This window comes from Chelon labrosus (assembly GCF_963514085.1).
Source record: "Chelon labrosus genome assembly, chromosome: 6".
NCBI classification, from domain to species: Eukaryota; Metazoa; Chordata; class Actinopteri; order Mugiliformes; family Mugilidae; genus Chelon; species Chelon labrosus.
The window spans coordinates 6,643,311-6,658,614 of record NC_140342.1 but is presented as its reverse complement, the minus strand read 5'-3'; the positions used below and the strand labels follow the sequence as shown (position 1 = coordinate 6,658,614).

Here is a 15,304-nt window from a genome sequence, read left to right as displayed (position 1 = left end):
ATTTATGAACTGTTTTATTTTATGTAAACAACACAAGGAGGAAACCTGCTGGGGCGAAGCATTTCCACACAATAAACTTGCGTTGTGAACTTTGGGTGGACACACCCTCGGTACACAGATCATCTGTTAAAGGAACGGCAGGGACATGAGCCACATAAGTGCACAAGTCTTAGTGTATGGTTGAATGGCAAAAAAGCCTTTAACCAAAATTTCAAGTACACAAAGAAATCTTTTTTACAAATAACTGATCACATGACAAGCGACTGCTCCTGGTGACTTACCCACAGATAATTGTCATCATCCATTCTACAGTTCTATTTAGCTGTTTCTCTTTTTCAGTTCATTGTTTTGCTTTCACATTCTGTTCTGTGATGCTCTTGTGGTGTTCGTGGCTGCAGACAGCAGTTTTCACTGTTAACATGGAGCATGGAATACCACAGAGACCAACTTTATTTTCCGTACTTACAGCTACTTCTGGCTTGTTAACGCAAACTCACCACTGCCTGCACATTGAGGATAAACAAAGACTGAATTGCAGTCAGTCTGCAGACAGAAGACAAGCAACAATCCTCCATAAAAATGTGCTTTATTGTGACATGTCCAGAAGGAAATTAATGCCAAAATAAATAAAGTTGACTGTGAAATACTCCAAATAGAACACTGTAACACTGTCTCTCGTGACCTTTGGACTCAATCAGGCACAATGAGAGGGTGGAAACCTCAGTCACTCCAGTTTTAAGTGATCATCTTTGGTCTTAATTTATGTACCACGTCAGATGTTTGGAAAACAAAATAGACATGACAAAACTGTTCCAATGAAAAGCCTTTTATTAAAGGAAAAAAGAAAACGATGCTCAGGATGATAACACACTGCCAACACTCAGAGTAAGCCAACAAGAACCAACAGGTGATTTAATAAAAAAAAAATGTGAAGAACCTGACCAAAAAAAAAGCACAGTGACTGAAACTCAAGTGTTTTAGAACTTTGGTGTGAACTCCATACAAAATGACCAATATGTGATGAGTGAGGTGATAGACAAAGAAAAACTAAGGAAGCACAAACAAGATGCCTGTGCGCATACACACACACTCGTCCCCTGACAAGAAAAGACAACACCTGACTGAGATTTCTTACCAAAAGACAAGAGAGAGGGACATTACAGATCTGAGAGAAAAGGGAAGAACAGCTGGATACAATGAATAATATGCCACTTTCCAAAGCAAATACTGACAAAATGTAGGTAGAAAAATATCACAATGGTACAAACAACATTTTCAGAGAAAGGTAATCATTGAGAGGTTGAGAAGAGTCGACCAAACGCTTCTTAAAGAAAGGACATTGCACTGAAACCACCATCGTGAGCTGAACGCTCACAACCAACACAAATGCAAAAGAATGAGAGATGGACGTAAATACACCTGAAGGAGCAGCAGCCTTTCAACTGGAAAGAAAACATGTTGGAAATTCTGAAGTAGTGTAGGTCTTTTAAATATAACACCACGACTGATAAACCGAGCAGTAAAGCAAATACGGTTTGTTGGGGCCTACAATCCCTAGATGGCACCACAGAGCATTATCCATGCTTCGTTGGATTGTTACACAACGTTAACCTGCCTCAGCCACACATGGTCTACATATATGACCGAGCTGGTTTCACACTCCATAAGAAAACACTAAAGAGACAATGCTAAAACGTGTAGGTGTAACCTTGGAATTCATGAAGAAACATTGCTTTGGGCCTCCACGGGCAGTAAGGCATCGATGCCATCATGAGGTTCTTCACAGTCCTTTTGCAGAGCCCCCGTAGTGTTTCATTTAGAGCTGGACCCTAACATTTGGAGGGCTGTCCGGATGGGCCAGGACTGAGCACCCATCTGTAGGCTTGGAAGGCGTCCTTTACTTTCCTCCACAACAAAAGCCTTTAACTATGGCAATGTAATGTTGTCTGGCTGCCACGACTGAAGCAGACCAAGCAACATTCAAGTTGTTTCAGTATTTTGAGTTTGAAAAAGCTCGCTCTAACTCGAATAAAGTAACTGATTCTAAAACTGGATCAAATAATGTGGAAAAATATTTTCATTCACGACCACTGACCAGCCTTTCTGTTAACAATCCTCTACTGGCTATCTTTTTCAAGTGCTCTAGACACCCAAACCAAATGGATGGGATGGAAACAACCACCGGAAAAGGTTATTGCCACGGTAGCTAATGTTGCAGCATTCACTTTGCTGGGCTCTTCTCAAACGTAGGCACTGAGGTGAAGAGCAGTAAAAAAGAAAAGAAAAACGCCTGGGAAGATAAACACCACATGCGGTCTCCATTTGTTTTTATAGACCTGGACATGGCCAGACCATCACCGTATGTAAATCAAGTGGAGAACGGTGTGACTTAACACGGTCGAGACTCCAACACTCAACACTATCGCCTAAAGACACGAAATGTCATGAAAATGTAAAAACAAGGCATTCGACCCTAAGTTCCCAGACCATTTGAAATAAAAAGGACACCTTTGCAAATGTGTAAATTGTCAGAGAAAGATCATCCCTTACGGGTGAAGCTGCACCACTTGTGTGCCAAAAAGAAAAGAAGGAAAACATGGGCTAAAAATTAGCCATTTCATGAGCATAACATGACAGACAAGGATCTTGTAACATTAAAAACATACAAATGAGTTTGACATCTATTTGTCAAAAGAATAAAATCTATAATGCTATACTTACTACTAATGGTTTAACAGCTTGAGCTCAACCCCTGGTAAAGATATGAAGCCTGTTTAAAACAAAAAAAAAAAAATAATTTCCTTATTTGGCAAATAATAAAACAAAATAAGGAGAGTAATGTAATGAGACAAAAAATAAAATAAAATAAATGGCACAATTTTATCTAAGCTTTCAGAACCATTTATCAAACACAAAAAAATACTGTACTTGCAGGTGTGCCGTGAAGTTCACATCTGCAAACATACTCCTTTGCCTAAAACAAATCAACTATTTCTAAATATAATGAAAGCAGAAAAAAAAAAAAAACAAAGTCACATCTATATAATGGCACGAGCAAAACGGGAAAAATAAGAATACTATGAGACAATTGCCCAGCGTTTGATGATTGAAAAAGTGAAGTACAACATTTATATAAGGATTTGTCTGTGTCCACTTTAAAGCATATTGTGTGTGAAAAGACAGAAGTACTCTGGAAATATGCTGTGTACAAAATATTTCCCCATATAAACAGCATTCACACAAGGCACTTCATTCAGTAAGAAAAGAGAATCACAGTCCTTTCTACCACCAGAAACTGCCTGCATAGCAACAATATGAGGACAAACTCTTTTCAGACTTTTGTGTGGTACCACACGCGCGCGCGCACACACACACAAGTCTCAGACAGAGAGATTTTTTGTGTGGTAAAATAAGCACTTCACCGTGTAGTAAATCTTTGCCCATTTGAAAATAAAGACCAGAGTTCATTCCTCTTAGTATTTTGTCCCCAATATTATCAACTAAGGGTGCTCTGTACGCTTTCTGGTGTGGTTTTTGTGAGACACAGTGCTCCTGGGATATTAAATGTTTTTGTTTTTCTGATGGCACTCAGAAGGCAGCCAGTCACCAGGAGATGAGAGCAGAGATAGGGTTACTTGAAGGTTTCCACAGTGAGACTCCAAGGCGACCCCTTGGGGCAGACACAAGAGGGACGCGTGTGGGAGGATCTGCCTGAGTCTGAGATGTGGTTGTAAAAAGGGACAGCGATCGATGGAGAGCACAGGCGGTGCTGTGGTGCTGTGTCCTGCTACCTGCTTCTCAGATTCTGCAGTACTCCGTAAACCTCTTCTTCTTTGCTGAGTCCCTCAAAGAAAGGCAGCAGGTCCAGGAGTTCTGTATCATTCATGTCGTCAAACCAGGACTGAACTGGGACCTGGAGAAACGGGGACACCGCCAACAGTTATCCTTCAGTTTACAGACCAGTAAGATGTTTTCACCAAGCTTTCTATCACGCTCAAACATGACAGCAGACAAAGAAGAACTGGATTTCTCAAACCAGTTTCCACCAATGTAGGTGAAGAGTCAGTGCCTCATCTTGCACAAATTTGGGTAACAGTAATTATTATCAATAATTAAGGCATCTGCACATTATTATATATAAATCATTTTGTTAAGTGTCTCTTGCAAACAATGCATAACAGTATCCATTCTAGGGATAGATATTACAAATTGCAATGGACGTTGGTATTAAAATAACATTATTATATTTTTCCCAATTGTCGTTCACATGTATGAAGATAACAATATTCTACTTTTTATTTAGTTTGCTTCAGTTTAGAAAAATACATTAAAGCACATACTGTATATTGTACATAAAACTCAAACTCAAAAAATCTAATTTACATTCTGGTGGTAGAAAAATTAAAGTTAAGGTACAGCAAAGGACATGTAGCTATACTTTCACCAATCAGCCACAACATTATGACCACTGACAGAAGAAGTGAATAACATTGATCATCTTGTGACAATAAGGCAACAACATTCTGTTGCCAGACACCACAGGACACCCTCAGAAGACCCATGTCCACTCTCTGATGAGTCACAACTGTTTTGGAGGCACAAGAGAGACCCATACAATATTAGGAAGGTGGTCATAATGTTATGACTGACTGGTGTATAAACAAAAACAAAATGCTGCTATACTAAAAAAGGAGCAATTTTTGAAAATATTTTCTCTCAGTTCAAGATGTCGTGTTTGGAAAAGTACACTATTTGACAAAATGAACAACATGAAGAAGAAAGCAATGGGAGGCTATGACTCAAAATCAAACAAATCCCGACTATGACAAACATGTTAACGGGTTAAGAACTTACAGCATTTTCGGGATGGAAAATGTAAGAGGCGGGTGAATTGTCAACAATGATGACGTTGCTGAGCTCTCGCCCCAGCCGGCTGAGGTCTTTAACGTAGTTTCCTCTATGAAAAACGCAGGATTCTCTGAAGAGTCGTGCTCGAAACACACCCCACTGGTCCAGCAGGTCTGCCACAGGGTCTGCATACTGTGCAAGACAAACACAGGAAATGTTTGATTGCTAAGAAAATAAATATTAAGACAGTCTTGTATTTCTCTGCATCTAGTGATGCAATACGAGTTTGGCATGTTAAGATATACAGTGAAGCACATCGGTCTGATCATATGTGACTTAAACAGAACAAGCAGCAAAAACTAAATGCTACACTATTATTCCAACAGGAAGCAAAGCATGTTGTCCCTCACAAATATGTTTACTTAACAAGGAAGATGCCTCAGGAAATCCTACTCTACGACACTACAAACACCACAGAGTGCTAGCCTCTAGCTTAGCATGAAGAATATATTCAACAGGATTATTTCTATGGCTCATTTATTAAACTTACCCATGCGTATAAAAGAGATAGATGGAGAGTGAAGCAAAGGTGAAAGTGTGAAAATTTAGAGAGCATAAGCAGATGATTAAATAAGAATAAGAACTTTAACCAATTTCATAATACCACAGGTGCTAACAGCTGGTAACAGAAAGCATGTCCACATCTTAACAAACCTTGGCAAGACTAGCTGTAAAGAGCACACATTCAAATAGCTCCCCCATCTTCTGAAGAAACTCATCCACATGTGGTCTTTTCAGTACATACACCTGCAAGACAGACCACAAATTTTAGAACAGGTTTAAAAAAAACACACGTGGTGTGACAAGAGGATTAGAGAAACACTACAAATTCATTTTTGAGTTGGACATTTTACCTTAACCTCCACAACACTTTTGAGGATTGCTATATGAGAATGTCTGCTACTCATTTCTTGCATTATGAAAAATTCCCAGATTGCTGACACCATCCCACTCAAAGTTCAGATGCCCCTGCTCTTCGCCCAGTGGCTGCCACCCAGTGCAAGTAATCATGAATAGGCCAACCAGGATACACACAGCCTATCCTGGATTACTTGAACTGGATAACAGCCATTCTCCTCAGGGTCTTCACAAAGGTACCCAAAACATAATTAGTGTGCTTGACCAAAAAAAAACAAAAAACATCTTTTTATTGGTTTTGTACAATACCTGATGAACGGTACCATCGATCTCCACTGGCACAATGAAATCAGCATTGCTGATGGGCTGTAAAAACAAAAAACATCAAGTTATTGTTCATTAAAACTCTTGGTGCAATAACTAAACTGACCAGCAGAGGTCATGCTAGCAAAACCTAAAGTCCATTCAGATTGTCAGCTCTTTTACAGGAAGAAGAAAATAATGAGTGTCTATTTTTGCCAAAATAATCCAATTTCCATCTTTAACCTCTGTAGTAACACATCAGACAATGAAGTGGTTGTCCTCAGACAGACCTGGATAACAGGAGGAGGAGGTGAGGTAAAAAAAAAAAAGAGACAAAGATAAACAGGAGCAGCATTGAGTTCGCTTGATTTTAACCATTATAATTGTACACTTCTGAAAAGCTTTTACGATAATGCTTGAGAAATTTAAATAAGATAATGACTGATAGCAGCTGATTGTAAACATGTGCCTGGCCTTTCATCTTTACAGTTACAATCCTGCACTTACTATAAAGGCACAATCAGTGCTGTAATATTGCCCTAGTTCTTATAACAGCATATCCTCTGCCACCTGCTCCTCTCGTTGCTTTGTTTACACAGTGATCTAATAGATTCAACACGGCTTTGTCTCCTGCATACAGTATTACTGGCTAGATGCAAAAATAAATATAATTCTACAATATGCAAGGCATACATAAGCTAGGCTTTTACAAAGGTTTAGGAAATTTCATTATTGTTTTTAGTTGCCCTGAGCTGTGAAAATAATTACACAATAAATGTTTTTAATGCAAAGAAATTAAAACTGTAAATGCAGTTCATGATGACACTGAAAGATACTGGACCAGCTCACAGTCAATAACAAAGTACAACACAGCTTTACAGGATATCAATAATAAACCTCAATGTAAGTCTAAGCATCTTCTTACCTTAAATGAGCTGTGGACGAGTGTCTCATCCAAGTCAATCACCACACATTTTTTACCATAGTCAGAAATCTTCATCTCTGGTAGGAGGTATTTGGCTGGTGGCTGTAGGAGGACAAGGCAAATAATGTCAGATATACTGAGAGAGAGGAACAGTATATGAGACAGAAGGACAAGCAGAGACTAACAGAGACAGGGAGATAGAGGATATATACTTAGAATAAAGTACAGTATAAAGCTGAGCAAAAAAAAATGAGAATAAAAAAAAAAAAGAAAAGTCTAATCCATGTTAGGAAGAAGCCTTGTTATGAGAACAATGAGATTGACATCAAGCCATGTCATGTGTGGTGCATTTAATGGGCCCATAGCTTCAAAATGACACCCTCTGCAGTTCCTCATCAGAGGACTCTGCCACAGCCAAAGACTCAGAGAACCATAATACTATCTTCAGTCCCCTTTTGATGTTTGACAGCTCTGTGGAGATTAAATTAAACTATACACATTCTTGCAAACAAAGGTCATGCAAAGGCAAGCGCTACTGAAGAGGAGTCTTAGTTGCACTGAGATCACCAAACTTAGACCTGGCAAGTCTGAATACGCCATTAAACCTGTAATATACGTATGAACATGATAGGATGAGGTAAAGTGGTAATTATGCCTCAGTGCAAGAACAGTGCTTTATTACTGGATGGATTTGAAGAACCGAAATACATACAATCAATGATTAGCAATCTGAATGACTTGTTGGTCAGACTAAAGAAAACCAGATCAGAGATAAGGCCGACCTTAAGGTAACTTCAGCCTTTAGTTAAGGACTTAAAAACAAGAAGCTAGATCATGGTTAATTCTCACTCTCAATATTATTCCAGAGATAAATAGCACAATAAATGGATTTAATATTTGATAGAAGGTAGAGACGTATGTTTTACACTTAAAATGTTAGACTGTTAGTGCGAGTACTTTTGAAAGCATACAAACCACAAAGTGTCATGCATGCAGCTCAAGCACTGAGACATCATTTAAGCCCACAGGTGCACATACACCTTCCACACAGGCAGTGCTACGATCAGCTGAAAATGAACCGCAGTACAGTAGCAGTGCTAGGGCTCTCTGAGGAGCACTGGAACCCACACAGACAGGATGTGCCAGAACCAGCCCACTCATCCTGCATGCAAAGGAAAAGAAAAAAAGGCAATACATACACTAGGGACAGGGATGACCTCGACCTGGTCACACTACAACACAAGAGAGATTGACAAACATACAAAAACAGGGTGAGGGATGGGAAGAACAACAACAAAAAAAGAAGAAAAAACAAAGGTTCCACAGGGATCAAACAAAAACAAAGAAAAACACTATTCACACAAACAGACAGGTTACAGCTAATGAAAAACATCTGCAGACTAATAGTTGTGGAGGAATAGATCATTCAGTTTAGCGGAGTAGGAGTTCACCTTGGGAGGTGATCCGTTCTCCTCAACAGGTGGAGGGAGGGAGCTGGTGTTGGTATTGGTGGCTGGCGGGTCCACATTGTAGTTGCGGAAGCAGCACAAGAATGTGCTGAAGATGCTTCGGCTCCTCTGCTTCTTTAGGCTGCTGTTTGACTGGGATGCTGTCAAAATCACAGGAAGGGGAGGAAAGAACAAAGAGTGAACTGGCGGATATGCAAATTAATGTTTTGTCATAAAATGTAGCAGGCAGCAGCTGAGAAGCATTGTCAGTGTGTGTATGCTGTCTGAATAATTGGCAACAAACTGATACATGACCACAGTAGTGTGAGCTACACTGAATGACAACAATACGCGAGACCTTGACAGTGTGATTAAATGGCATTAGTGGTGGTTTTTGTTGACTAGCCATGGCAGACTCACTGATCAGAAAATAACTCAGCAGGCCGGGTGACTACATCAGTCACACACAGTGACAGTTCAGAGCAGGCTCTGCTCCGATTGCAAATCGCCTCTCATTCCAGGACTAGGAAGCAGGGCCTAAATCAGACACTGAGCTTTTATTAATAGTGACAAGTTGGAAGCTGCACACTCCTCCCACTCCTTTTTTTCACTGTGGTGGCTCCCGTCACCGGATTGGTCTCGGAGTCTCCATTTTGAAAGTTTTCTTACGTTTCCCTCCCACGTTTCAGCTGGCAGGTGAGTGACTGAGGCAGCCTGGACACGCACAAGAGAGGGGTAGAAGGAGGAGCTGGGAGGGCCTCAGACCCCCACGGAGCCTATACAAGGCTGCATTCCTCTCCACCCATTAGTCCCCCTGCTCACCCCACCAGAATGCTTCTGCAACTGAATACCAGTGAAGAGCAGATAGCATTATGTCATGTCTTTTGGCATCTTTATATTGTGCCACTTTGTAGTCCTGACCTTACACAAATCCACTGGACATTTGTCACCGGCTGAAGAAAATAAACCTGTGCACAAATAGTCAAAACTAGACAAACTTCTAACTAAACTATTTCACACCATTCTAGCTTTGTCAAGAGTTTTTTTTTTTTTTTAAATCAACATGTATCATAGCATCTTGAGACAAGTGGAATTTCCACACAATTAGTGTGAACAAATATTAATTCAGTTTTATATATTTCATAGTTAAAATACTCAAGCATGCGGGAAGTTTTCAGAGTCTGACAGAGTAACATCATGTCGCAGCTATATGAAACACAGCACTCCCAAATCTGCCATTTCCCTCTATGACTTCAAGAAAGTTAATTAGTCATTTGAGAGTGGGCTGGGTATTTAGGCTATATCTTATCAGTAGTAAGCTCCTTCACTTCGGGACAAGTGAATTATGCATCCAACAAGGAGGAAGCAACATTAAAACATTCAGTGAATGTTCTAAGAAAGTCGAAACTGAAGCAAAAGAAATTCCCGATACTGCCTACTGTTTCCAGAGTATAAAGGGCCACCATCTGACTCAATTCACTGGAAAATACCAAACTTTTACATAACCCTGCAGCAACCACCAAATACCAAAGCAATAAACTGATTTAGAGATTTGCTACACAAGCATTAAATTATAAAATGCCTTCTTACAGGAATTCGGAAATAACCCCAAAGACACATTAACCAAATTGTTCTCCAAGTTGCCCTGGCTTAGTTAGAGGGCAACGCTGCATATTGGCTCTGCTTTGTTTAAATCTAAAAATAACCCAATCCGCACCACACAACTTCTTCTTTTCTTATTACACTGGACTTTGTCTTTTCATTTCAGCTCTGTATTAATTCTGTTTTGTAATACTGGTACTGTGAGGCAGCTGTCAGCATCCAGTGACTCATCAGTAGAACCGGTAACCGTAATGATTCCTGCACAGCATCACGAGACCATCAGAATATTCACAGGAATACTGAATCATGCACAGAGCAGGACTCCAACACCCACCCAACAAAACATTAAGGTTTCATAACTGAAACAAATAATAACCACTGCAAAAACATTCCTTGTGTTGTTCTACTTGGACGAATGCCTTCCAGTACATCCAAAAGTAGGGTACTGTTCCCAAACACCCTATAAATCATTAAATGGTAGGCATGACAACAGCTTCAGCAAAGGTCTGACCATGAAAATGTGTCCAGAGGACGAGTCACCTGTCTCTATAGCTGATGAATATGTGTTTTGTCTAGCACAGGGAGGAGCTAAATCACTCCCACACTGCTACTGTGAACAGTTTGTGGCAATACCAAAGCTTTTTTATTTGGTGATGCAGAAGCTCCTTCAGTCAATCAGTGCACACTTACTATAATCTACAGAAACACGTATACAAGGCAATCTGCAAAATAAGAAGTTAAGTTTCCCATTGAAAACACATACTGTATCTCTATTATACTAGGAATTGGCCAGAAAGCCAGTCTGACTTTCCCTGCCTGCCAAATTTTTGCAGCAGAATATTTGTCTGGGGTTGCGCCGTTGGGAACTAACTATGCTCCAGCAAACATCTGCTGGGCCGATCACAGCATTTGGGTGGGCTTTATCTGGTGATGGACATAAGAGTAACAGCAGCGTAGTCATCCACGTCATCTAAGCACTGCTTACAGCAAAATGGCTCTGATTGGTTGTAGGACTATTCAATTGCGTGAATATGGATTTTTTTTCTCTTCATTAGTTGAAACATGTCGAAATCCAAACAGCATGTTAGCAGACTTATTCTGATAAGAATTTAGTTTGGCTAACTAAGTATAGCTGTGTGAAGAAATTAAAAGGATGGCTTAATACCCAAATTGTTCTAAAGGGGAGGGTTACATTCATCGTCCAGTTTTGTCTCATAGCACAAAGTTTGGTTTTAAAAAAACATAAATATCTAGAAGAACACAATCTACAGACTGTGAAACTGTTGTAACTAGAGGCAGCAAAACAAGCAACTGCTTTTATGACCTCAAAAAACAACGTTGGCATAGTTAGCATGAATGCAGTTAGTGTACAACACAGCTAACAGACCACTTAACCATGAATGGACTACTGCTTCAAAAACTAAAGTTAGAATTTCAACTACCACGTTGTGGTCGTATGTCTTCACCCACTAGTCATGTTGTAATTTACATGCATGTCTTTACAGAGTCACACAATACATGTAATTAACACTTTGAAGGAATCAAATAAAATTATGTTCACTGTAGATATTATGTTAAAGCCAACCTTTACTCTAACTTTAAAGACATAAATGAAGATAATGTATCTAATTATACATTTTTATGTAATTTGCCAATAAATGTTTGTGCCAAACATGAAGAAATTTTCATACGGCAATTATGAGATATAAATTTGACAAAACACCTGCAGTGCAACTTAAATATCACCACACATGAATCAATCTTTACGACTGAAAGACATATAAGACCATAAGACCATCCATACCAGATGCATTTATTAATCCCCAGTTCCCCAGTGCTACAATCATAGCACAGCTCTGATTTTAGTTTAACCCCTTCAATTAACAACAATAAAAGACCAACTACCATCAGTGCACAATGTACCTTGTTTTAGAAATTGTGTGTTGTTTTGTTAAACTAAAGCCTAAAACGCCTGTGAGAATGAGGGAAATTATCACTGTCATCTTTGCAAATAGTTATACTTGGCCTGGAGGTCAGTGGTGCCCTGGCCAACAGGGCAGCAGGTCTATATATAAGCTGCTGCTTGGCAGCCAAACCAGTGCGAAAGGCAGGCACATGTCGTAAGACAGCCAGTAGAGGAACATTGAACAAGAGCAAAGGTGGTCAATTTTTGTCCAGACACTTTGGAGCCTGTTCAAGCAATGGAAGACTACCTATTAAATTCCTCTAGGACAGCTGGCAATTAGGAATAGATAAGAGATGGTCAAATCACCGCCTGACTGTGTATTACAGCGTTTTCTATACTCTGATTACAACAGTTTGTAGAAATATACGTTTAATTCATATAATTTAAAAAACTTTCAGGATCTTTTAAAATTCATGTTCATGTTCATAACATATAACTATACCAGTCACACTCAAACATTACTGTTCTCAAAGTATCAAGGACAAATAGGAGTAAGGACACCAATGTAAGGACATTTCAGTTCCTATAATGATGGTAATATTTGACTTGGCCCCAAGCAATGGATTATGTATGACTCACTCCTAAGAGAAACTGGAAGCTTTGACTTATTTAGCTTATTTAACTAAGTCTACACAAATTTCCAAGACAAACGCCATTTTATTCTGCCTGCATTAAAGATGTATGCATGTCAAAATGACAATCCAACTTGATTTGATACGAGTGTAGGAAACACACGGCAACATCACAGCTTCACTTCAGCCAATAAGCCCTAGCTGTGCTCTGCCTAACAAGCCCTCTTACACATTAGATGTTACTTTGATGTAGAAGACCAATGCACAGCAGTGAAGTCCCATGTGTGCATGCCCTTCCTGCAAATCAAACCGCTCAGTTGGTAAATAATTTGAGATCCTAATACAACCAGATTTAAGTTGCAAACCTAAAGTGCATCCCTAATCAACTCCAAACTGCTACACAAAAGGTCCTCAGCTCAGGACAACACCACAACTGCTTCAATACACACTCAATAGTTCATACTGATGGACATTTTTTGTAGAAACAGCACCCATCACGCCAACAGTAATAATCTCACTTAACTCCTGCATACCTGCAATGGTAATCTCCCATGACGCTCACACATGCTCAAGCCACATAGCCACACATACTGAGGGATACCTTTGTACCCTCAGAGGAAAACATATTGTTGAGGTTGAAAGACCTAAGTTCTCGCATTACTGGTGAACTGACATGTGAGGTTTGAGATTTCATACTGATGCAAACCCTATGGACCTGGATGAACCGGAAAGTGCTCCAGGAATGAGAATGAATGAATATTAGCAGCTATGTTCTCAAAGAAAAGGTGTGAGCTCCACTGAAGAGATTTTGTAAAAAAATTAAGGCAAAGAAAAACAAAATTATGGCAGTTTGAGAATTGTTTTTTAGTAAGGATAAAAATAGAAAAAACACCAAGTTACTAGTGTTGAATTTCACTGGGGGAAAAAATGAATAACTGGGGATAATACAGCTTCACCTTTGACTACAACACAAAAGACAAACTGAGCAATGGGAAAGTGTGCATCTCACAGTGTGATATATATTACCCGCATGTCTGACATGTCCAGCTTTACTAACAATGGATAGTACTCCTCTGTGAACTTGCTTCGTCCAGGAGCACCTTCTTGCTACCCCTCACAAACCATCATAAACTTTCAGCGTTTTGAGGTCCACATAATGAATCCGTTTTCAGATCATTTGAACCGGTTATATAGCTTTATTACAAAAGAAGTGCACAATGCAATTATTAAGAAGCAAAGACTTGGCATCATTGGCCTTAATATAGTGTGGACAACTAGCTAATGTTTGACAAATGCGTTGATGGTTGTTCTGTCAGTGTTAGTGAACAAATAGCAAGCTACTCCGATTAATTACCCAGGATAAGTTCTGTCTGATAAACCCGTTGCGTGCTAAAAAGTTTTAAACCACCCCCGGTTGTGTTTCCGTGTTTAGATAGAACAGTTGCACACAGGCAACCAGTGTCTTCAACTACCGCTACATCAGCTAGCAAGCGCGAATAAAAGCTAACGTCAATAGAGAAAAGTAGTTAGCCAGCTAGCTTTAGTTGTTAAACGTTAATTGTCTTATCCTTACCTTTCTCCTGGTTGAAGGATATTATTTCCTCCTCCTTGGGGTTGGAAACTTGGGTTATAATGGACATGTGGTCCATTTAGACGAGTGGTTATTCCTGCTTTGTTTCCCCACAATGTTATTTGTACTAGCGCGCTTGCTAGCTGCTGTCAGCTAGCTGTTTAAGACGAGGGCGACCCGCTAGCCCACAAAGCCAGGAAACCGTCCGAGGCGAAGCGCTGTGGCAGCGGTGTTAGCCAGCCAGCTAGCACGGTGGTGAATGAAAGCCAGTGAATGGCTGTCATTTATGGCTTTACGCAAAATATCATCGCTACAAACACGTATATTTGTGGGCAACACCAGCAGTATTCGTGTGCGGCAAAAAAAAATTAAAAATACAACCGACGTTGAACCGCTAACTAAGTGAAGTTAGCAAGTAGCTTGAGTTAGCAGTTAGCAGCTCCGATCATCCAAAAAATGTGAGGCCGTGTCTGGAACAACGCTGAAAACACTAGGAAGCCCGTCGGAAGGTTCCCCTTGTCCAAAAACAAGAAGCCACCGCACGCACGTTGTTTAACATCAAAGTTAGGCGACACTTTTAGGCAAACGGCTCATATCTGCTGGCCCTAGAGTCCCTGTGCAACATGGAGGCTTTATGTATTTTGAGTTGCATCTGAAGCGGGGGCACTCGGAGTGGGAGGGGGCGGTTTGTTTCTGTGATGGATTCTCTGAGGCAGGCAGCAGAAAGTCGCCGCACTACATTGCTCAACCCATGCAGCTGGCTGGACGCGGCTTTCTCAAGATCCCTTTGCTCTGTAATTACTGTTGGTCACACGCAACACATATTTAGCTATTATTAGCATTCAAAACACATCCAAAAATTATGTCCTTAGTGCAAAGTAAATGTACATGGTGTAAAAATGATTCTACATTTAACACACTCCCTGCCAAACATCAACCAATTAAACGGACTAAGCAAACAGTTGATATTAATCCAAAACAATTGATGTGCGTGTATGCGCGCTTTCCCATGAGTTGAAGAAGAAAAAATAAAGAAATCCAGGAGCGCCACCTTGTGTTCACACTAAGGAAGTGCTCCACTGTGTCCTTGATTATGGCGCACACTCTGCATTTGCATTCCAGTCACATCAGCGAGGGGTTCGGAGTGGGTGG

At 40.1% G+C, this 15,304-nt stretch overlaps 1 protein-coding gene across 2 annotated transcripts; it reads right to left on the bottom strand.

Moving 5' to 3' along the window:
• Window positions 1–569: 569 nt before the first annotated feature.
• Window positions 570–15,066, bottom strand: LOC311489771 (CTD small phosphatase-like protein). Of its 2 annotated transcripts, XM_084547032.1 has the most exons (8): window positions 14,156–15,066; window positions 8,446–8,603; window positions 8,194–8,226; window positions 6,995–7,096; window positions 6,076–6,132; window positions 5,563–5,655; window positions 4,855–5,040; window positions 570–3,913 (listed from the first exon to the last, which is right to left on the bottom strand). In XM_084547032.1, the coding sequence occupies exons 1-8, from the start codon at window positions 14,229–14,231 to the stop codon at window positions 3,788–3,790; spliced, it is 831 nt and encodes a 276-aa protein (XP_084403158.1). In that variant the 5' UTR covers window positions 14,232–15,066; the 3' UTR covers window positions 570–3,787. The 2 variants fall into 2 exon arrangements, with proteins under 2 accessions (XP_084403158.1, XP_084403159.1); XM_084547033.1 differs by lacking the exon at window positions 8,194–8,226.
• Window positions 15,067–15,304: the final 238 nt, after the last annotated feature.

Excerpts from the sequence above, each read along its gene's own strand:
- LOC311489771 (XM_084547032.1), bottom strand. The coding sequence starts at position 14,231 with ATGGACCACATGTCCATTATAACCCAAGTTTCCAACCCCAAGGAGGAG. Across the intron at positions 7,097-8,193 it reads AGGTCATCCCTGTCCCTAGT|CCACCAGCCAAATACCTCCT; the intron begins GTATGTATTGCC and ends GTCCTCCTACAG. Across the intron at positions 6,133-6,994 it reads TCGTCCACAGCTCATTTAAG|CCCATCAGCAATGCTGATTT; the intron begins GTAAGAAGATGC and ends TTGTTTTTACAG.